General features: G+C 44.7%; 3 protein-coding genes across 5 annotated transcripts; 1 reads left to right on the top strand and 2 right to left on the bottom strand.

Moving 5' to 3' along the window:
- Window positions 1–266: 266 nt before the first annotated feature.
- cenpw (centromere protein W) lies at window positions 267–3,011 on the top strand. 2 transcript variants are annotated; one of them, XM_058057106.1, is made up of 3 exons: window positions 267–464; window positions 540–653; window positions 2,012–3,011. In XM_058057106.1, the coding sequence occupies exons 1-3, from the start codon at window positions 378–380 to the stop codon at window positions 2,036–2,038; spliced, it is 228 nt and encodes a 75-aa protein (XP_057913089.1). In that variant the 5' UTR covers window positions 267–377; the 3' UTR covers window positions 2,039–3,011. The 2 variants fall into 2 exon arrangements, with proteins under 2 accessions (XP_057913089.1, XP_057913087.1); XM_058057104.1 differs by lacking the exon at window positions 2,012–3,011 and adding an exon at window positions 1,032–1,527 and having other exon boundaries at window positions 269–464.
- Window positions 3,012–9,456: 6,445 nt separating this feature from the next.
- On the bottom strand, window positions 9,457–11,467 carry LOC131107581 (microtubule cross-linking factor 1-like). The gene is made up of 3 exons (XM_058057754.1): window positions 10,997–11,467; window positions 10,170–10,911; window positions 9,457–10,098 (listed from the first exon to the last, which is right to left on the bottom strand). Exons 1-3 carry the CDS (start codon window positions 11,440–11,442, stop codon window positions 9,844–9,846), a joined length of 1,443 nt encoding a protein of 480 aa, XP_057913737.1. The 5' UTR covers window positions 11,443–11,467; the 3' UTR covers window positions 9,457–9,843.
- Window positions 11,468–13,186: 1,719 nt separating this feature from the next.
- On the bottom strand, window positions 13,187–21,214 carry LOC131107575 (protein SOGA3-like). 2 transcript variants are annotated; one of them, XM_058057738.1, is made up of 9 exons: window positions 20,574–21,214; window positions 19,782–20,006; window positions 19,542–19,700; window positions 19,404–19,466; window positions 18,940–19,209; window positions 18,501–18,869; window positions 17,594–18,247; window positions 17,229–17,495; window positions 13,187–13,338 (listed from the first exon to the last, which is right to left on the bottom strand). In XM_058057738.1, exons 1-8 carry the CDS (start codon window positions 20,721–20,723, stop codon window positions 17,385–17,387), a joined length of 2,001 nt encoding a protein of 666 aa, XP_057913721.1. In that variant the 5' UTR covers window positions 20,724–21,214; the 3' UTR covers window positions 13,187–13,338; window positions 17,229–17,384. The 2 variants fall into 2 exon arrangements, with proteins under 2 accessions (XP_057913721.1, XP_057913722.1); XM_058057739.1 differs by having other exon boundaries at window positions 17,229–17,291.
- Window positions 21,215–21,680: the final 466 nt, after the last annotated feature.

The following is a 21,680-nucleotide window of genomic DNA, read 5'->3' as shown; positions in this document are numbered from 1 at the left end:
CACGCCACCGATGTTGTGTTAAAGAGGCCCGCCATTATGTTTTTTCTTTTTTACATTCAAACGTGACAGAACCTACACCGCCATCTACTGTTTCAAAGTGGTAGTGGTTAAGTTTAAGTTTTTTGAACCCGCTTACATTTTCGTTTCTAAAGAATGTACATTTTATTGTATTTGAGTCATATTTTTTCAGGTTATCGTTGGTATTGATCTTGGACTACATTCTTAGGAAGCTAATCGACTGCAGAGCGTATTATACACCGGGTGTACAACCCGGAAGTGAAAAGCAAAGAGGAGGACCTACCGGAAGTGAGGAAAGCGGGCTTTTTGAAACCGTAAACTCGTTTCTGTTTTCCCCAGTTGTACAAGATAGTTGCAACATGTTGAACAAGGCACCGAAGTTGAAAAACACGGTCAAATCAAAGATGAAGAGTAACACTATCGTGAGGCCGACGACTGAAGCCATGGTAAGTTTGACACGCCGGTGATATTTGTGACCTAATGCTAGCAAGCTAGCAAGCTGACTGTGTTGTGTTGTATAGATTGAGCTCCTCGCTCTGCTCTTCCTGAACAATTTGGCCGAAGAGGCAAAGACGAAAGCCTTTGAGGATAAATCTGCTATAATCAGGGACCGACACGTCAAAGCTGTCTCCAAGGTTTGTAAATAACCTATTGAATTGTATAATACAGTATGTTGATGTGACCTACTACTGTACAGTCGTATACTATATGGCGATGCATGGTTTTATGGTAAGTACAAAATGAATGACCACCCACATTAGCATTTGCATAACACTAAGCCACTGTGACGAATAAACACACACTTAAATCGTGAATTTTAGTGTGTTTTAGATTTAGAAATTAAATAGCACTGCTCGACCATCAGGGAAAACGAGCAATTTGAAGAAAAAAAACAGCTAAACAACCAATTTTAATTATTTAAATATACTCTCGAGTCCATTACAGCATGTCTTGATACAGTGGTTGCTGCTATATTTAACAATGGATTTAATATCATTATGATTTCTTTACAGAAAGTGCTGAAAAGGGCACGTGGATGAAGACCGTGTACGTGTGTACCCATTAAATGTTTCCCTAGCCGCCATTAAAAAAAAAAAATCTATCCGTTTTTTACTGCCCAAGCAAAACTTTTTCAAAAACTTCTTGTCTGAGATGTTTGCTCTGTTTTTGATTAAGATTATTTACAAGCATAATGTACTTCTTGTGTCAAAACCCAAACTCTTGCAACACACGACAGAACACATTTGTTTTTATACTTAATTACCATGATATAGATTGTATTATATGATAATGGTCCTGAAACTCTTTAAATAAAGCATGTTTTTCGGAACTATTAATTTAACATGCGGGGTTGTGTACTAGGTTACATGTGGAAAGGCACTTTCTAATGTCTATTTCTTGAAACTGGCCGTGCTTTGCTGGTACTCAGTCCCCTCTTGTCATAATTGTATTTTACGTGTGTCTGATTATTACAATGTTCATATAATAAAGTGTGATGTTGACCCGCTAGTGCATTGTTCACACGTAAGATGATTTAGTGGAATAATACTGACATTTACGTGTAGGGAGGTAAAGTGGCATTCACCAACAGGCCTATTTTGTACACCACAAGATGGCGCCGTTGAATAACTAGTAGATTGTCAGCTGTAATTTTTTTGTGAAGCTCGTGTCCTATTTTTTAAATTAGTTATTACATTCAAAATAACTACATATAACTAACATACATACATTTAATTAATAAAAAATATTCAATCTTTTTAATGTTGATGTAATATTTTGAGATTAGAATTATTTAATTATGAGTATTTCTACAACTTAAACTACAAAGCCCCCATATCTTGATTTGATTATTTTTTCAATGTGAAAGTTTTTATATATTTCAAATTTATTATTTTTTCTTTTTTTTTTAATGTGCTGGTCAAGACTACAATGGTGATGGTGGGAGATGAAAGACCCATGATTGATGATGAATGAACGTCTGCTGCTATTCCAGGGTGTCAACTTTGCTTCCCTGCTGTGAGGCTTGGCACATATAGGTCATGGAAAAAGAGATGGAACATGCATGCATGAGGACGGGGGGATCGTGTCGGGACGTGAAGCTCTCTGGGATGTTTAAGGAGGAGACAATGACATGATGAGAGAGCCAGCCCAGCCAGCTTCGGAACCATAAGGTCACTGAGTGCTCGTAGAGGTCGGCTGAACTCTATGTGATCGGGGGTATATATACTACAGTCATATACGATATGGACAGACATAGACACAGACAGACAGGAGACACTTTACAATGTTTTCATACACATATATAGCCGTCCCTCAAGTGCTCCATATACAGTACAGTGCTCTAAGTAACTGTCATTCAAGTATAAAAAGAAGTGGAACAGTGCATCTCAAAGCAAAATTATTTAGCCTTTTAATGGCAGTGCAGTCGTCCCTCGTTTGTAGCTGTTAATTGCTTCCAGACCTGGCTGCGTTAAATGAAATTCTGTGAAGTAGGATTCAATACATGGAATATTTCCATATAGCTAGAGCATTGAAAACCTCTAAATAATGTATTTTTTTGTTTACACATTATTAGAGTCCTGTAGACAAGAAATAACACCCCTACACTCACCTTTACACGCCCATTATTCATTGTTTACAACACATTGCAAGTCTTATACTGCAAGCTCACCATTTATCTTCAAATTTATGTCTTCAAAACTTAAGAAGCCAACAACTTACCACTTTCACACGGGATGGGAGAACTTTTTTCCCCACTGTATTGTGTCAGACGCGTTATGTCTGACTTCATGCTAGTGATGTGTGGAGGGATGCTGTAATAACGATATCAAAATATAGATGATACATCAGTCAATTCAGGAGACATTTGACTTTTGGGGCCCCTCTGCTTTAGTTGCTCACTGTGCTAAAGTCTCACAAGATTGAAGTTTATGAGCCATCTCAAAGGTATATTTGTGAATTCATATTGTGGTCCGATGTCTCCCTGCAGCCCCTCTCCTCACACCGCAGCAAACCCCACAGTATTGGATGTCCATACCCTCCACGAATAGTCCTGTCACGCATCTTTCGCCACCCGGAGGCCCGCGTCTATGGCTTTATTGTGGAGGATTATTTACGACTTTAATCAAGCTTCCATTATGCACTCTTATAGACTGAACATTCATACTCTACTGCTTTAGCTCTGTCATCGCCACAGTATTTGAGTGCAGATTTGGCGGGTGTGCGTGTATGTTAAATGTATGTCAAGGGTGCTGGCAGCCGTCACCTGCCGGGAAGTGGGGGGCCAAGAATGACTTCACCGCGGCTACCGTGGCTACAGTATCATCGCGCTAACGCCATCAGAACCTATCGTGTGACCCCCACCCGGCTCTCTAAGCCAAAGTCGCTACTGCTGAACCATTTATAACGGCGATGCATCACCGTGATGATGACATCTGAAATCTGTAAAGTTGATATTCTGGGTATAATGCATGCACAGATACGGCGGCCATCATGATGATGGCATAGTTTATTCTCGGGTCTGTCGCCTCAGACGTCATGTAGAGATGCTCAGGTACTTGCTGATTTTTTCAGCAAGTGTTTACTGTTTACTTATAGGACAAACAATACACACAAGTGAAAGAAACCGATGTATGCTTAATCAATGTATTTCCTTTCGAATACAAGTACGCAGAGAACACTAGCTAGGACCAGATGTTAGCATGTAGTTTAAAAACATGAGCCTAATAACCATCACAGAATTGAAAACTGAAGATGGAAATAAAATGATGCATTTCCATCCGATCTTTGCAATGTGGAGGTAGGCTACGACTCCGTAATTTTCCCCTACTTCCCCTTGGGTGCTGTGTAATAAATAGCCGTACGTGGTGTAACTATTTGTTGGCATGGGGTGCTGACTTCCTGGTGTCTCCAAAGGTGACCAATGGAAGGAAGGAGGCGGTCAAAGAAAGGACTGCAGAAGGGGGCTTGAGGTGCCGTATTCTTCTGCCTGGCAACCTCACAGCAGAGGCTCTCTGTGAGGTGTAATGACGAGAGGTGGATTTTGTTACCTTTTTGGGTTGAGTACAGCGCTCCATCCCGTTCCATGCAGATGCTAACTGGCTGTCTCTGGTGGCTTCATGTTTTGATGAGCCCCATCAATCTGTCAGATTGAGTATTTACAGCCGCTGGATATAGAACAACGTGGCACTGATATGGTCGCGTTACGACCACTGCAGGCTTGTGCCGCCTCATGTTTTCCTTCTCTGACATGATTCTTATTTTCTTCTGTCTAGATCAGTGGTTCAGTGTTCTCCCTGCGCATGCATGGGTTTTTGCCGGGGAGTCCGGTTTTCTCCCACATTCCAAAAACATACATGTTAGGTAAATTGGCGACACTAAATTGTCCATAGATAAGAATGTGAGTGTGGATGCTTGTTTGTCTATATGCGCCCTGCCATTGGCTGGCCACCAGTCCAGGCTGTACCCTCACCAGAAGTCAGCTGGGATAGGCTCCAGCACAATTTTGCAACCCTAATGAGGATACGCGGCTTAGAAAAAGGATGGATGGATGGAAATTTTGTGATGTCATATGTGTGGCCAACATGCTAACCGCTATCCACCGTGCAGCCATCTTATATTTGTATTTTAGTTTAAGACTTATTTAAAAAAATATTTCATTTAGAAACAATGTATATAAAATTTGCTTATTAGCATTTTTTGATGACTATTACAAAACAAAGATGCATTCATCTTGCATCAGTAGCTTACTCGAAGATACTGTGGCAGTTCCCAAGAACAAACAATCACCAATTACTCCAGTTTTCATTTGTTTTGGTCTGAAGCGGGTCATCTAATTTTGCTGGCTTGATGCCAATCTCTAAACCTAAAGCCATCCAGTCCTCATGCCATGAACCTACAACCACTGGATCCTTAAACCAAGTTCTTAAAATCCAATAGTCCTTAGACTGTGAGGATATCAACATAGCCCAAAGTAGTCTGCAGTAAAACAATCCCAGCGCTCTACACCATCTGGACTCCCTCAGACACCAAAGACAAAAACATTAGAAGAGTTTTATCTCTCATGACGGCGTGTTAATGTCAGCTTTGGTCTATGAAAGACACAATGATATCATGCCACCATTAAGATGAGCAACAAAGCACCGCAGCGTCGTCTGTCACTTTCATGCGCTTTATTCCCCTGAGCTAAATGTGTGAGCGACGGCACGTCGTCGCTTTCAACCTCGCACTGAATACAAATTAGAATTGGTCATTCAGCACATGACAAATGGAAGCGCTCTCTGCCGGGCAACACCGGCTAATCCTACGAGATCACAACTCTCCCCTTGCTCTTGTTTTGAAAGACGAGCCCAGCAGGTTGTCTTTCAAAGAAGGGGGAGGGGGGGGGGGCAGGGCCCGGGTTTCTATTTTAACGGAGAGGCCAGAGTGTCTCAAGACCCCTTCACGGACCTCCTGGCCGTCCTTGATGGTGCAACCTCTCACACTCATCGGCAGGGTATTTGAGATGTCCACTTCAATGGAACCACTCAGACGCAATGACAGATTAGACAGACGGGCGAAGACGGAGTGGGCTTGACAGCGTCTTGGATCTTTTCTGAGTGTAAATGAGGTCTTGGTTTAAGACCGTCTTTGGCAAAGTCTTTTTTTTTTTTATGTAAATCCATCAGGAGTAGGTTTGGACCACCTTTGACTCGTAATTTTGTATCTTTAGAAAGATATTTTGAACTTTTTTGGAAGCAGTTTTAGGGAAGACCCTTTTCTGTTCCGTCCTACATGACTGGAAGCATTATGCGAGTGTCTAAGATCGTTCAGATAAACTACAACAGAGATACTGTGCCATACACAATCAGTGACTTCTGACCCATAAACAGACAGAAAACCCCCAATATGCCCACTCACAAATCTTCCAGAAGTGTTAACTGTTGCATTTCCACTTCCCAATAACATAACAATAACCTTTTCACACTAAGATCCCACAAAACGGTTTCTGAAAGAGTAGTTGCCCAATTTATTACCCAGTGGGATATAGTCATAAGAGACATGGAATGGCAGTATCGAAGTCCGGTAAAAGACTTGTTGGACAGCGACAGTTCCTTTTAAACACATAATCTGGTCCCAGCATTGTGGAATACACTCTTTTTCCAAGCTGATACTACCCCTGAAGCCGTAAAAAACGGACAGGTCGCTTCCCAACCGACATGGTTGAAAACAACGTAAAGCCCATAGAACCTCACAATGCATCAGAATGGATGCCGTTCAAACCACGCCAATACAAATTCAACGTCCCCTGGCACAGGGTGGTCCGGCCCCTGCATTCATGTTCAAACAGGCCGTTAAGGCTATTTCCATCCCCATCGCAGTAGCAACTGACACATGCTGAGGATTTTAGAGCGCCGATCTCCAAATGCCAATGAGGGTGCCCACTACGGGGCCCGTGGGGAAAAGCGGGACAGCTGGGTGCGGGTGAGAGCGTGGGATTCACACGTGGCTCGGGCACAGCGTGGAGACGTTATGTCAGCTATCGCGGGTTGACGGATCGTAATCACTTTAAGAGAGAGAGATATTATGTCCGGCTGCGTGGCAACCCGAATAGAAGCGTAGGAGAATAGAGGAGTCTGCCTGGCACCAGCGTGGCCGTAGCACTGGTTAGCATTGTAGTTGATGCCGCTCTTGAATAGTGTCAAAACAATTATTCTCATAAGAGCTACCTTTTCTAGTTTTGTAAGGTTTTTTTTTTGTAAGGAATACTTTTCGCTTGTCATAAAACAAGGGAGTCATTGCTATTTTGTCTTTTTCAGATGTTAGCATGCTGTGTTTGGAGCTCATTGGGAACAAAACCACATTTTGAAGCACCAAAAAACTGTTAACTTTATGCTACAGGCTTTGCCTGAGACAGCTACTATGAAAAGGGGGAGCTTATGTGACCTTTGGCCTTGTGGAGGGGGCGGGATAAGGAAGGCGGAAGTGAGAAGGGCTCGACATACTAATGTTTGTGCTCAACTGCTGTTTTGTTGCCACGTAAAAAAAATAAAAGCTTGTCTGAAGCAAGAGGAAATTTTCCTTTTTTCTGAAGATCTATGCTATATTTTTCCCAGTGGCATGTATTATTATGACTATTCGTGTAAATTTACGACTTTAGTCTCTTTAGTCTTTTTTTATTCTCATAAAATTACAGCTTTAATCTCGAAATCTCAGATTTTTTCCCCAATGTGGCACTAATACTCTTTTGGGTTTGATTCCTTAAAGTCGCGTTGTACTTTTGACGGAAAACCGAATTGCGCACGTATAACCCTCCAAAGTCCACCTCCCGCTCTTCTTGAGGGATCCACCCGTCTCCATGTTGGAGTGACAGGAGGAAATGAAACTACACGCCACACTTTATCTTTTTTTCCACACTTTTTAATGCCTCGCCTATCGCCTTTCACTGTTAGGTCACGGTGGCACGGTAAGCTTTCCAAGAGCTAGTTAGCTAGCGTCGGGTCACATGAGGGGAGCGAGCAGAGAAGGGGCTAAGGGGACGCCTCGTTAAAATACCCCCATGCTGCCTGAGGAGGTGGCAACCTGTAAGCTGTACCCTCGGCGCACACACACATATTTATATAAACTCACCCTGGGAGTTGAGGCAGGCTGGAAGCTTGGATAGAATGTACAAAGTCATAATTGGGTTTAAAAATGACATTATGTTGAAAAGTCCCTCCATTTTGACATTTTACTTAATTGTACACGTTTGTCATTTATTCATAAGGAACAGGCCAGCCTGTCCCGCTCTTTATTTAGGCAGAAGGCTAAGATTTCTGGCACCAAAACTCACGTCACGCTCGCTATTTTGGTCCGCGTTGCCACACGGCACCAGGAGCTTGGGTGTCAGGGGCCTGTGTGAGGCATCATCATTGGGGGGGGGGGTCGGAGTCCACGAGACATCCATGCACTCCAGCATGCACATTTTACACTTCACGCCCTTTGTGTGCATGTGTGTGTGTGTCAATGTGTTAACGGTTACGTCGTGAGAAAACTGGCCAATGTGTTATTATTACATAGTGACGCCATTTTTTTTTTAGCAGGTGTAAAAACCGTAGTTGCTGTACAGTGTTAATGGAGCTCCAGTGTTGTGTTTTTTTATTCATTCATTCATTCATTTATTCATTTTCTACCGCTTTTCCTCACGAGGGTCGCGGGGGTGCTGGAGTGTATTTTTATATTTAATTAAATTTCTTTGATTCATTGTTTGCATCAAAGCAAGACTAGTCAAAATGAGACAATATTGACTTGCAGGTCCTAGAAATACAATAAAATATTAGGGTCAGTTCAAAATATTACAATAATGAAGTCATAATTTTACAAAGTCATATCATGAATGAAGAAATAGATAATGTTAGCATATTAACCATTTTACTGGAATGGTTGTCTTTTGACAATAATTTATCATCAGAAAAATGGCTGTAACATTACAAGATTTAAGTCTGCATGCGAGGAGAAACTGTCATAATTTTTAAATATATGATATAATTTTACTAGCATTAACCAGAGAAGGGTCGTTAGAAGGGTCCATTAGTCTGGAATGACTAATTCATCATCAGAAAAATGGCTGTAATATTACAAGATTTAAGTCTGCATGCGAGTCATAATTTTTAAATATGTGATATAATTTTGGCTGCACGGCGGTCGAGTGGTTAGCGCGCAGACCTCACAGCTAGGAGACCAGGGTTCAATTCCACCCTCGGCCATCTCTGTATGGAGTTTGCATGTTCTCCGTTCTCTGTTCATTTGCTCCGGGTACTCCGGTTTCCTCCCACATTCCAAAAACATGCTAGGTTAATTAGCGACTCCAAATTGTCCATAGGTATGAATGTGAGTGTGAATGGTTGTTTGTCTATATGTGCCCTGTGATTGGCTGGCCACCAGTCCGGGGTGTATCCCGCCTCTCGCCCGAAGACAGCTGGGATAGGCTTCAGCACCCCCGCGGTAGAAAATGAATGAATGAATGATATAATTTTACTAGCATTAACCAGAGAAAGGTCGTGGTAACAGTCATTGCATTAGTGTGGGCCATAGCTAACCATATTTTACCTCATTGTGGCGAGCATCCTGTTGTGCTATTAATTTTCTGCTTGAGTGCAACTGTTCATTCTCTATTTTTATGACAAAGCATTCTTGTTAGCAGCCAATTAGTTTTTGATCCCTCATTTATCGCGGCTAATTGGTTCATATGTGACTATATTATATTGGACATTTTTCTTCATGTCATTGTGCGAACAGTACGATATTTACATAACCCACACGCGTTTGTGCATGCACATCACTTCCCGGAGGCTTTGCCTTCACATTAACAAGTTGCATACAGTGAACAGTCATAAAAAATATGGCATCCTCCCCTGCGGTGTGAATGTAGCTGTAATGATTTTGTAGTCTCACAGCATTGCAACGAGAATCCATACGTATAAAGAGGCTTTTATTTTCTTTAAATCACTGTTATATTTATTACCAAGAAAGAAAAAAATACATGAAGTCATACCAGAGTGAACATGTGAAATATATGACTGACAACATAAAACTAAATCACGCTGTTTGGTTAGCAGGTAGTAGTAGCAGGCTGCTGCCCCTACAACTGGGGCTCCATGATGCAACATCCCATCGTTTATAAATAGACATGAAAGAAGTTCACATAAAAAAAGACGTGGATTAAAGAGGAGCAGCGGCTAAAGAAAAAGCTAATGTGTTGACCAAGTGAAGAAGCACAGCAAGAAAGGAGAATGTCGTCTGCCCTCATGGCACAGTCCTTCCTATTTACAGAGAATGTGGCATGGATGGAAAGAAGATGAATGGCTATCACATGATGACTGTCTCTGTCGGGAGCGAGTAGGAAATGATTGGACGGTGTTTGAGGGCGGGGCTCGGGGTTCTGGTCTTTGGGCTCGGAGAGCGCACTAGAGGACTTGGGGGACGGTACATCGGGCCCGACGGGGCGACAATCCTAGCAGCGGGTGTGCGGCTGGCCCATCTAGAAGGAGGACGCTGATTGGCCGGCCGAGCGGGACGAGAGAAACTCCTTTTGGGCTCTTCGGACCACTGAGGTGGGTTTACCTGGACCAAGAAGACAAAAAACCAGTTAGCATTGATGCGTCAGAATTGATCAACAACTTTCTGGACTGTACCTCCTGCGATTGTGTTTTGTAGGCTGCGTGTCCAGCTCTAGAACTGTACTCGTGTTGGATCTCCAGCATGTCCAGCAGCTCAATGAGTCCCTCATCTGTGCCACAGCCTGGATGGTTTCCTAACCTGCCCCTCTGGATCTTCTGAGGATCCCCATGATGGGATGCGGGCTTCCTCGCTGTTGCGCTGTTGGATCTGGGTCTGGTCCTCAGGCTCCCCGGCACCTGTGATCTGGACTGGCACTGCTGCGGGCTTGAGTAGGATCCTTTAGAACCACTGTAGGATCCTCTTCGCAGGTTAAACCCCCACTGCTGGCTGTGTTCCACCTCTGCCGTCAGTGCTTCGGAATCCGCATAGCATTTCTGGACGGGCGCCCTTCCAGCGCCCCCCCTTCGCTGGCACCCTGGGGTGGCACACTTCACCTCTGGTGTCGCCATTCCTGCGTCAGTGAGCGTTTTGCCCTCGTTCTCCTGCAGCATGGCTTCAAACTTCCTGACAACCAAGGGGCTTCCGCACTTGCGGTCGCTGAGGATGCTTGGACTGTACGACTTCCTGTCCAGGGCCGGTGATTCCGCAGTCGGGGGCTGAGCGGTGGACCGCGAGTGTGCAACAGGAGCGTCCTTCTGGCCAAGAGGCGGCTTGGAACCCGAGTTCTCTTTGTTGGAGCAACTCTTGGTGTAGGACACTCGGTTCTTTCGATTTTCCAACTCTTCAAAACCGCCCAAAAACTGCTCATGGGCCATCCTATTGTGAGATCATAACAAAATCAGTTACCTTCCTACATAGTTCGATAAAGAGTCACGTCACAAGACTTTTGTACGCCCCCTACCTTTGATTTCCTGCTCGTCTTTTACCGTCGTCCTGGTGTAAGGGGACATCCCGACTCACCTTGATGGTGTCACTGAAGTGCTGAAAGATGAAAACATGTATTTTGTGAGTGTGCCACATACCCCTCTCGTCATCAAATATCCATCGTCCTCTTACCACGTGGCGGGCGCTGTTGTTCCTCCGACTAGCAAGATTCCCATGGCCCAGGTAATCCTGCAGCAAGTCTCCGATCTCCGAAACACCGTTCTGATGGCCGGTGGAGTAGCCGTGGTGATGCGGCGGATGGAAACCTCCATGGTGATTGTTGCTGTGATGGACAGGCTTAAAAATGGGGTTGCTGTGGTTCCCCGGGTCATGTTTGGCATATTGGTGGTTGTCCATGGCCATGCCGCTTCCTCCCCTACGTGCCTGAACCTCAGTGTACAGCTGGAATAAAACACTGGACATTACTCTTCCATTCACGCAACTGCCTTGTCATAATGATGATATTATTACACAAAATGTTTACCACCGTGATATTCTGCATGGCAACATGTACTTCCTGAGGGTGTCTGCTTTCAAAGTACGTGTGTGTGAGCACTTAGCACGTCTGTCAGCGCGTCCTTTCATTCGCCTGGAGACATTTGTCTATATCAGGGGTCAGCAACCCGCGGCTCCAGAGCCGCATGTGGCTCTCCAGCCTCTTTGTTGCGGCTCCCTTTGCAATGCTTGAATATTTTTTAGCACCCGTGTGGTGAAAATGCACATCTTCGTTATGAGTTTACAAAAATCCAACTTTGTGTGAGACCATGAATGCATCCTGACTGAGTTCTGACTGGTGACTGAATGAGCAGACAGGATGCTATCCAGTTCTCTCTGACAGGTTAACATGAAGGGAAATGAGTAATACTTTGAGTTATTTGAGTTATTAATTATTAATGAGTTATTTGACGATTCTAAAAAATAAATTAGAGCTCATTTAAAAACAAAAGTTTATCTCCAGTACTAGCAAGAGTACTCCAACTCGTCTTTTTTTTTTTATCTGAACTACTTTGACACCCCCAAATTCCCTCCAATGTTGTTTTAAACATACAACGTTTTGCGGCTCCAGGCTATTTTTCTTTAGTGGGCAAGTGGGTGAAATGGCTCTTTTCATAGTAAAGGTTGCCGACCCCTGGTCTATATCATTGCTGCCACGCTAAGACACAAACATAAACATGGCATACTACACTAATGAACACGCTCCAGGGACGAGCAAGCACGTCATAACACAGACAGAAAACTATTCATGGCTTTATGCAGGCAAAGTGCTCAATAAGTGTCTTGTTTGGGAGGGAACCCAATATTTATTTGAATTCATTTGTTCAATGCATTTATTTTAATAAATGCTGAATGCCCTACGATTGGCTGGCCACTAGTCCAGGGTGTATTCCGCCTTTCCCCCAAAGTCAGCTGGGATAGGCTCCAGCATAACCCTGCGATCCTAGTGAGAATGCACGGCCAAGAAGATGCAGGTCGCGGAAAATGAAAGGATACAACTTCGCCACTTTGATAGTTTGAACAATTATATTTGAACAATACAAATTTCAAGAAAAAAATGCATCTCAGAAGCTATCAACTTTGCTCTTTTTTCCATATTTATTCTGCTTCTTTAAAAAAAATCTAAATATTTCAACTTCTGCATAATCTTGATAAATATTGTTACTTTATTCTCATTACTTACATTGACATAACAGATTTTTTGCAACCTTATTTTCCAAACAAATACTACTTTATTTGTTATTTATTTTCATAATACATATTAAATAAATGTTAATATTTCAACTTTATGCTACTAAAATGAGGTGAGTTTTCTCATGTTAGATTATTCTTGTAAAATTAACGTGCACTTTTACATTTGCTGTTTTTATTTTTATTTTTTTTTAAGTTAAATTCGATTTTCAGAATGTACCGCGGACCAGCAATGGCCCCCACGACACCCTGGCCACCCTATTGTAGTATGTGGCAAAGACTGAAAAGTTTGAACCTTCCTCAAGTATAATTCCATGTTTCGGGCTCACCTCTTCTATTTTCCTCTGGATGTCCTGCAGCTGGTCCTCCCACTCTTGCATCTCTGAGTCAAAGTTGTCCATCACGTCAGGCCTCTCTTGTCCCCAGCCGCGACTGCCGTGTTCCAGGCCACGCTCCAGATCAATGGCCGCCATGACGCCGGCCACCCGACGCTCTGAGACCTTTTTCCTTTGTATTTTTTTCAAAATGGCAACTTGCGTCTGTCCTCTTGTTGTACTTTCTTGTAGGGACGTGACGGCAGGGATGCCGTTGCCGATGCCTGGACGGACGGATGGATGGATGGCGACACTGACACTAGAAGGCAAACACGTGGGCTTTTTAAGGACTGGCACGCTTTTGGAGGTAGATAGTTTACTAAGACATAGCATGTACATTTTAAGGAGCTGAAAATGCATCGTAGCTCACTTTTTAAAAAAGATTTCATGCATTCCTGTAGACAAGTGGATAAACAGAATTATAGTTTTTTGACTTATCAAACTGTTAAAGTGAAAACGCATGTTTGTACACAACAACAACATGAGCTTTGTTTTCATGCACCCTTTTCACAAGCGGATAAAAACAAAATTATAGTCCAATCGCTCTCTCTAGTTGACAAATTCAGGAGACAAATAAAAACAAATTTGCTGAGCGGCACACCATTTACGCCTCATGTTGTGATGCTGTTAAAGGAAAATTGTAATGAAATGCAATTTTACAAACGGTAATAAAAAAAACTCCACCTTTATCCAGATTTGCACCAAAACCCAGACAGAACCCAACCTAACAATTTCTTTGTCGTGTGGGCCTTCCTGCTGTAAATTCACAGGCATGTACGACTAGCTTAACGCAGCACGCGTGGACATGTTGGACATGTTCCATGACACACGTTAGCGCCTTTTAGGCACTTGGGGGGGGGGGGGGGGGGGGGTGGAGGTCATCTCCGCCTCTGACCTCCACCCCTGCCTGCGTGCACCTCACTGCGTAGCATAGAAAGACATCCCTGGCATGTGGCAGGGCGGCCATTTGCCAGGAAGGGAACACACACGTGTTTCAAGCATGACGCATGAAATGCTAATGTAATGACAAGGGTTTTTTTTTTCCAAAGCGAAATATCAAAATAAAGAGCTCATCAAGGGCTTGAAGTATCTCGTTATAGAAAGCGTGACAGAAAGCCACCAGCGTCTGAGAGTAGGAGCCATACTGTTCCTGTTAATTATGCATAACGTGAATGGCATCCAGTAGAGAACAGACCTCCACCAAGGCTGAATAATCCCAATTTGGACCAACGCCAATTTGTAAGCCATATTTCCTGTGTATACATGCACGCCTACAATGGCAAGAATTGGATTATGGTGGCTCCATCATAAATCCTGCTAACTAAAAAAACATCAATGGAAGTGAAAATAGGCCTTCCTTAAGGATGACTGTGATCCATCAATGCATCAATGCCCTACCTTCTTCCAGGTGCACAAAGCTGTCCCTGCCCTCCAATAAAATCCCCAGCTCTGGGCCTAGTCCCTGCTCCTGAGTCACCCCCTTCCAAAGTGTCCCTCTGCTGTGCAGCCCCTGTGTTTTTCCTCCCTGTCGTTACGTAAAGCCGGGCGGGCTCACTTTTAAAGAGCCCACTCCCGTACGGAGGTCAAGTCGTTGGAACAATAGAGTAAACAACTTGTTCCCCCCCCCAAGCCTTCCTCCGCCCCCACCTCCCCGTTTCATATGTGAAGGTGGCCGCGCCCCCGCCGGACCCTGGATCCAATATCATAATGTCAAATTTATTCCAGCATGTGAAGCTTCCAGCGGGACAACTGTCGTCACCAGCACCCTGGCTAAAAATACTCAAGGGCGGGGGTGGGGAGGGTGGGAAGAGGGAAAGTGTTTACATAGCTATTTAAGCCTGCCGCCACCTCTCGGCCAATGAGCTTCTCTGTTGCTACTCTGCTTTCAGGCGCCCGGGCAGATTTTGTCTTGTGACATGCGACCATTTTTTCCCAATGGACGCCAAGTGGGTGAGTCATTTTATTTGATTATATGTCAGCATTCATGCGGCACCAATCATGAGTCGTGGATGATATACAGTCATGTGATCAAATCATGCGGTGTAACGCTTCACATCATGCACTCCTACCAGGCTACCTGTGTCCTTATTTCTCAAACAAACACACCGCACGGTGGCGCTGATATCAAACCACATAAGACATCTCGCACATGGAACTTTAGGGTGAAAAAACATGGCACACACCCTGAGAGGATTGGGAAGCATGTGACTGTCAAATCTAAGCAATCTTAGTTGAATGACATGGCCGCCATGAAGCCACATAACTTTTTTAGCAACTAGCCGTCCAGAAGTCAATCCAGGGCTGGAAAAATAATAATATATTTCCATTACATATATGGCATTTTTTTAAAGGAAATATAATGTAACAAGAAAAAATAATCAGCAGTAAGTCAAAATATTTGGAGAAAAGTTGTAATATGTCATCATTTTAATCGTAGGTACAATATATAGGAAAAAAAGTTGTAAAATTATGTGAGAGAACCAAAACAAGTTATCATTTTTGGAAAATCAGGTTGCGGAAAAAATTAGTACGAGAATGAAGTCAAATATGATGTAGGATGCAGTTAAAATACGTTGTTGGGGGCAAAAAAAACAGCTGTAATTTTACAAGAATAAAATATATCAAAATATTGAAAAAAAACTTACTCAAACATGAAAAAAGGTCTCCATTTTGTGAGTTAAAGTTGTACTTGTAGCGCAGAGTTGAAATATTGAATATGAAATAATTATTTTCCAAAAGTTGTAATTTTAGGCAAAATAATAAAGTTGTAATATTTGGCAAATGAGGCTGGCGATAATAATATGGGAATAAAGTCCAAATATTATGAGAGTAAAGTATAACAAGTCTTTTGAAAATATACATATGTGTTCCATGTACGCTAGCGTGATTTCCAAAGCATTTTCAACTGTTTAATTTCATTTTATTTCTAAGCAAGAAGTATTCCAAATATGAGTCATAAGGCAGATTTCCAGGATGTTAAACACCACAGAAGCGTGCGGAATGCCACCCCACATCCTCCTGTAACGTGAACCCGTGGCTGACAGTTGCTACTGTTCATCTGCCTGACCACCCCGCCCCCACCCACGCACCGCCTCTCCTCGTTTGCTAATTCTTTTACTTAGAGGCGTCAGACCCCCCCCCCCCATGTGGGAAGCCTGCGGATCACCTCCATCATTCCTCCACCTGTCACGCCCTCACGCCAGTAATGGATGACAACGCTGTGCCCTCAAGAAGTTTAAAGGGGGGGATTTCAAAACAAAGTGTCCCCGCGTTACCTTGAGGCAATGACAGCAGGGACGGTATGTAATGTGTTTTTCACCAGCGAGGAACATCTGACGGCGGCTGTGAGCTTCTCTGAAGCCCCAATGTATTTACAAGCAAGGTTAAATCGGGACATAGAGGTCACGGGTCCTTGGAGCCATTAAGTTCTAAACATTCATTACTCTTATTATTCATTTTTAATTGAACAATATCTGTATTATTGTGGTTTTCTGTGGTGTAAAAACTACCTGCGAGGCTTATCACTCCTAACCGCTGTTCGTAACATTTTGGTTACCTTCAACTACACATTTAGAGGCCAAAATGATCCAATTCTCTGAGGCATCCCAGGCCAGTGGAACCTTGGTGAGCATCATTAATCTGTTCCACAAGGTCCAACGCTAACTCAATACATTTTCCCATAAGAAATCATGGCAGTCCACTTAATCCAGAAAGCCAAAAATATTAACACAAAACATGTTTTTATAGTTTTATAATTGTAGTTTCCCATTCAAACTGCATGTAGCTAATGAAGAAAAGGGATAAATGAACATCTAAGGTGACTTTTACCTCCACTGAAGACGGTTCACACAGTTCCCCATTCACCCCCAGGGGGCCCTGCACTGATTTAGGCCAAGAGTTTGCTTAAATATGCAAGGGAGGCCTGTACACCAACACTCCACTTGTTCCATAGTCTAGGAACTCGTACGTAAACACATGTATATTTGTAAATGCTTATAAATTGAATTAAGAGCTACTCTAGCTACTGGAGGCTTTAACGCTAACAGGTGCTAAGCTAAATTAATTATATACGTACATAGCAGGATTGTTATGGTTGCTGTAAAGCAACAATTTCCAGCCAAGACAGACATGCTGGAGCTACAAACTCACCTTCTTCTGGGTTTGATTCCAGGCTGGGACGCCAGCTCAAGCTTTCCCTATGCTTTCGGTAACCTTGGCAACAAATAATGCGGTGAAGCGAGGTGAGGTAAAAAAGGAATCAACAGAGAAGAAGCGACAAAGGATTAACGTAGATGAAGAAAAGAATCACAGAACAAAGAAGAGGGTGAAAAGAAAGACGAGTTTAAAGATGGTGGCGTACGAGAGGGAGGAGAACAACACGAGTATGAGGATGAGCAAAATGATTGGCTGGAACATCTGGGAATGTGAGGAACATGAGATCGCAAGTGAGGGAGAAAAGGAGTTAGCACAAAAGTATTGTAGGATCGACGGTGAATGTTTTTTTGGTTTCTCACCGACAGTGGCTCCTCGCTGTCCCGCTCCCCCTGCCTGGGCCCCTCCAGTCTGTCTATGAAGGCCTGCAGTTCTTTCCGGAAGGCTTTCATCTGGGCGTTGATGCGGTACAGCAGCTCATGCTCTCTAATCCGACTCCCGTCATCCTCTGCTCCGTCATCCCCGAGCACGACATCGCCGTTGGAGACGTAGACCCTCGCCTCTGAGATGATGGCCGCCGTTTCGGCGATGAGGCGGTCGATGGTCCGAACGAGCCTCTCTGCTTCCACACGGATGTCAATCATTTGCTGCCTTTCATGGAGGCTGCACCGCCCGCCAGGCAGGAGGCGGGATAAAGACGGGGAGGCGGCTCCTTCTGGTCCGGTGGGGGTAAGGAGGCCCCTCGTAGGGGTCAAGCAACGGCTGCTGCCGTTAGTGTTCCTGACCTCGTCTGAGTCGCTCTCACCGCCGATGGGACCCTCGCGTTTGCGGTGGGGCGGGAGCAGGCGGGACGACGTGGAGTCTTCGTCGCTCTCACGGCGACCGCTAGTGCCACCGCCGGCGTCGCTCTCGGCATCGCTGTCCCTCGGACTGGGCCGCAGGGAGAGGTGGGAGGCCAGGTCGTAGCGCTGCATGTTGGACAGGAGCACGCGGTTCTCGTATTGGAGCTGCATCACCTGAGGAGACAAAAAAAGATGGTGTCGTGCATCAATGTGACCAGTAGAGGGTGCTCAAACCAACATAAGTTTTTTGCTGTTCGTAGGATTATGAACCAATTTTGAGCATACTTTGACAGAATATTGATACAGAGCTGGACGCAGGTCTGGATATAGCCATTCCTTTCCACTTCATATTGTTACAGTCCACTTGCAATGGGGCCGAAAAGTTCAGCCAACAAAGGATGTTAAGTTAGGAGCAAACTTTTCCAACCTTGCCACTTAGGTCGTTGATTTGAAGCCTGGCCGCCTTCAGCTCCTCCTGGAGGGCCTCTGTCTTTAGTCCCTCCGTCCCCACTCCTCCTCCGTGCCGGGCCCCGCCTTCGTGGGTGCCGGCTTTGAACCGAAGCTTGTTAAGCTCAGTGGTCACCCTCTGGTTCTGCTCCTCTGCATCCGCAAGGTTCCTCCTCAAGAGCTCAGCCTCGTCCTCCACCAGCTGCAGCTGCTGCCTAAGCTCCGTCAGGTCGTCCCCCAGCCCTCGCCCCATGCCTGAGCCGCCCATCACCCCACCCCCGGAGCTTCCTTCCCCTTCGCCCTCACCGCGGAGGTCATCCAGCTCAGATCTCAGGCCTCGGTTCTCCACCTGAGGAAGAAAGATTTTACAATCTCACAACTTCCACTCTGTAACTTCCTTCAAAGCATCTCTCTCTCACCTCCAGTTCTACAATTTTCCTCCCCAAGATGTTGGCCTCCTCCTCTACCAGGCGGAGACGGAGCTTCAGCTCTGACTCGCGAGTGGATGGAGGTCCCCCGACCTCGCCTTTGGGATGGGTGCTGTCCAGCTCGCCATAGAAGGAGCGGTACTTCTGCAGCTCCTGCTCCAGGCGGTCCTTCTCCTTGTCAATGGTGGCCGTCTTCCTCCTCATAAGTACAGCCTCCTCTTTGATCAAGGCCAGCTGGCACCTCAGGTCCTCGTTGTCCTCCTGCAGCACCAAGAGAAATGCAGATAGCGGGCGGGGGGGCTTAAGAGCTTAAAAGCGAAGGGAAGATTTAGTGGCTTTTAGTGCCAAAAACCTCTGAACTAAGATGAGCAGGAAGCTCTCACTAAAGACGGGAGAAATTTATTTGACACTTGATTTGAACATTTTTGAAGAGTGGAGTGGACAGTGGGCCTGACCTCAGTGGGAGTCTGTGCTGCTTTCTTGTCCGTCTTCTGGATGTCCCTGCCGCCTCGCCTCTTCTGAGGAAAGCCAATTTTGGTAGATTCTTGTGAAAAATGAAAGATCACATGATTCTAGCTGACATTTACACCAACCTCTTTGGATTTGTCCAGCTCGTTCTGCAGAGCCTGTTTGGTCACCTCCACCTCGATGAGATTCTGCCTCAGTTTCTCATTCTCCTCCTCGGTTTTGGTACGGTTCTCCTCCACTTTCTCCAGCTCGTGATGCAGCCTCACTGACACGTCTTTTGCAACCTGAGGCCCACATTGAAGACCGCATTCATAAAACCGCCATCTGTAGTTTTAATATCATTTGTTCTCCAGCCTGCACTGCACCTTCAGGTCTTGTTCCAGACTCCTGAGAAGCTCCTCATCGATCTCTCCCGTCTGGGCGTAGCGCAGCCGCTTCCTCTCAGCTTTGCGCAGGCGATACTGCAGGATCCGGCAGTTTTTGTTGGCTCTCTCCATCTCCCGCCGCATTTCCTGCAGCTGACAGGTGTCCTCCTCGTAGAACGTGTCCCGCATCTCTTCCATCTCGGCCCTCATCTCCTCTATCTCGCACTGGAAACGCCAAATAACCAAATAAATTGTGATTTTCTATTGTTTCGATGAGAACTACTGAACTAATTGCGCAAACGTGGCTCATCTCCGCTTTCTCTGTTGTCCCTCGTTTGGAACAAAATATGCTATTGATTGCAGGAGATCAATGTGAGGCAAATCAATAACCAATTAGTCATCTGCCAGAGTGATTTCAGCACAGATCCAAGCTTTATGTAAACAGTGTTCAGCACAATGCTGACTCAGCTGTGCACTATTGTGGGTCTATTCTATGGACACCTGTGTAATCTGAAGAGATGCAAATGCTAAAACTGAGCTTTTGCTAACAAAATAATGCCTGTTTTTTGTCAGAAAGCAGTAGTTGGTTGTTTTTTGCAGGGGTAGAGACGTGCACTGCATCACACTGAAGCTCACGGTTTGGTTACCTCATTTAGCTGCAGGAAATGGTCTAGAAATTGCTCTACAACAACAATTATACACATTATGGATGCAGCTTATGCATAGCGTCTTATTTGTGCTATCAGGTTGTAGACATAGCAAGATGAGGGGAAATAAAGCAGCATATACAACCTTCAGGATGTCGTTTTCCTCTAAAAGTCTGTCCATCTCCTCTTGCAACAGGCCCTCCTCCTGCTGTGTCATGGAACCCGCCTCGGTGGCCTCTGCAGCCGGCTCTGGATCACCAAGAGCAGCCTCCTGCGTGTCGGTCATGCTTTGCATCCTGCTGTTTCCCCACCTCCTAACGACACCACTTCGTCTGCTTCCACCCGCTAGATCAACTCAGCCAGCCAGCATCCTCCACTCCACTCCACTCGCGAAGCCGAACCGAATGAGGCCCTGCCTGTCCGACTTGGTGTGGACTTCCGCTGCTATTGCAGACGAGCAGCTTCACTTCCCCTTCACCGAGGGTGTACTGGACCACAAACGTCCATGTGAAGTCGCATTTAAGATGCATAAATATGAGTAAACAGACGAGGGAACGCCAGCATCCGCCCTGTTTGCTGGGACCAGCCTCAGCACCATCCAGCATCCGGGTGAGCGGACCCACCAATGAGGCTCGCGGGCTCCCTCTTCCTGCCGTCAGAGTCCCTCTACTGGTAAGCTTCGTCAGCCGTATTCTATCCAACCTACTTCGAGCAGAACATGGTACAAGGGATTCCGCAACTGGACAATTTCTGTTCCTGAGGAAGTCCCCCTAGAAAACTCCCTATTCTGATATTGATTGTGAAAGTAGGACTTGTAACAGCGCCCCTCAGCGGCAGATTTAAGCTCTGCAACAATCTTGGAAATGTTCCTAAAATGTTATTGTTGATAAACTACAATTGAAAACTCTTAAAAACAGGAATAGCGTCAAAAGGCGAAACTTTTGGGCAGCATATCTCTATAGGTTTGTATTTAATCCGGTTTATAGAACCTAACCTCATACTGAATGATACAATCTATTTTGACACTGACGACGTACCGTAGATATGTTTCAAGATGGCGGCCCAGTATGCCTGATTAAAAGTTTGTATTAAAAGTATTCAGTTATACCATTAAACTCCATGTTTTCCGCCAAAAAGTGATTGGTGATTAGATCGAAGTTCTGTTCTTAAAAACGTTGTGTGTTTTTGCTTTCTTTTTTTTTCTTTTTTGCATGCTCGCTAATGTAGGTATACCAGCTTTCGTATACTCACT

The sequence above is a fragment of the Doryrhamphus excisus genome, chromosome 19 (assembly GCF_030265055.1).
Source record: "Doryrhamphus excisus isolate RoL2022-K1 chromosome 19, RoL_Dexc_1.0, whole genome shotgun sequence".
Taxonomy (NCBI): Eukaryota; Metazoa; Chordata; class Actinopteri; order Syngnathiformes; family Syngnathidae; genus Doryrhamphus; species Doryrhamphus excisus.
The sequence above is the reverse complement of the archived record's forward strand: the minus strand, read 5'-3'. Positions and strand labels throughout refer to the sequence as shown.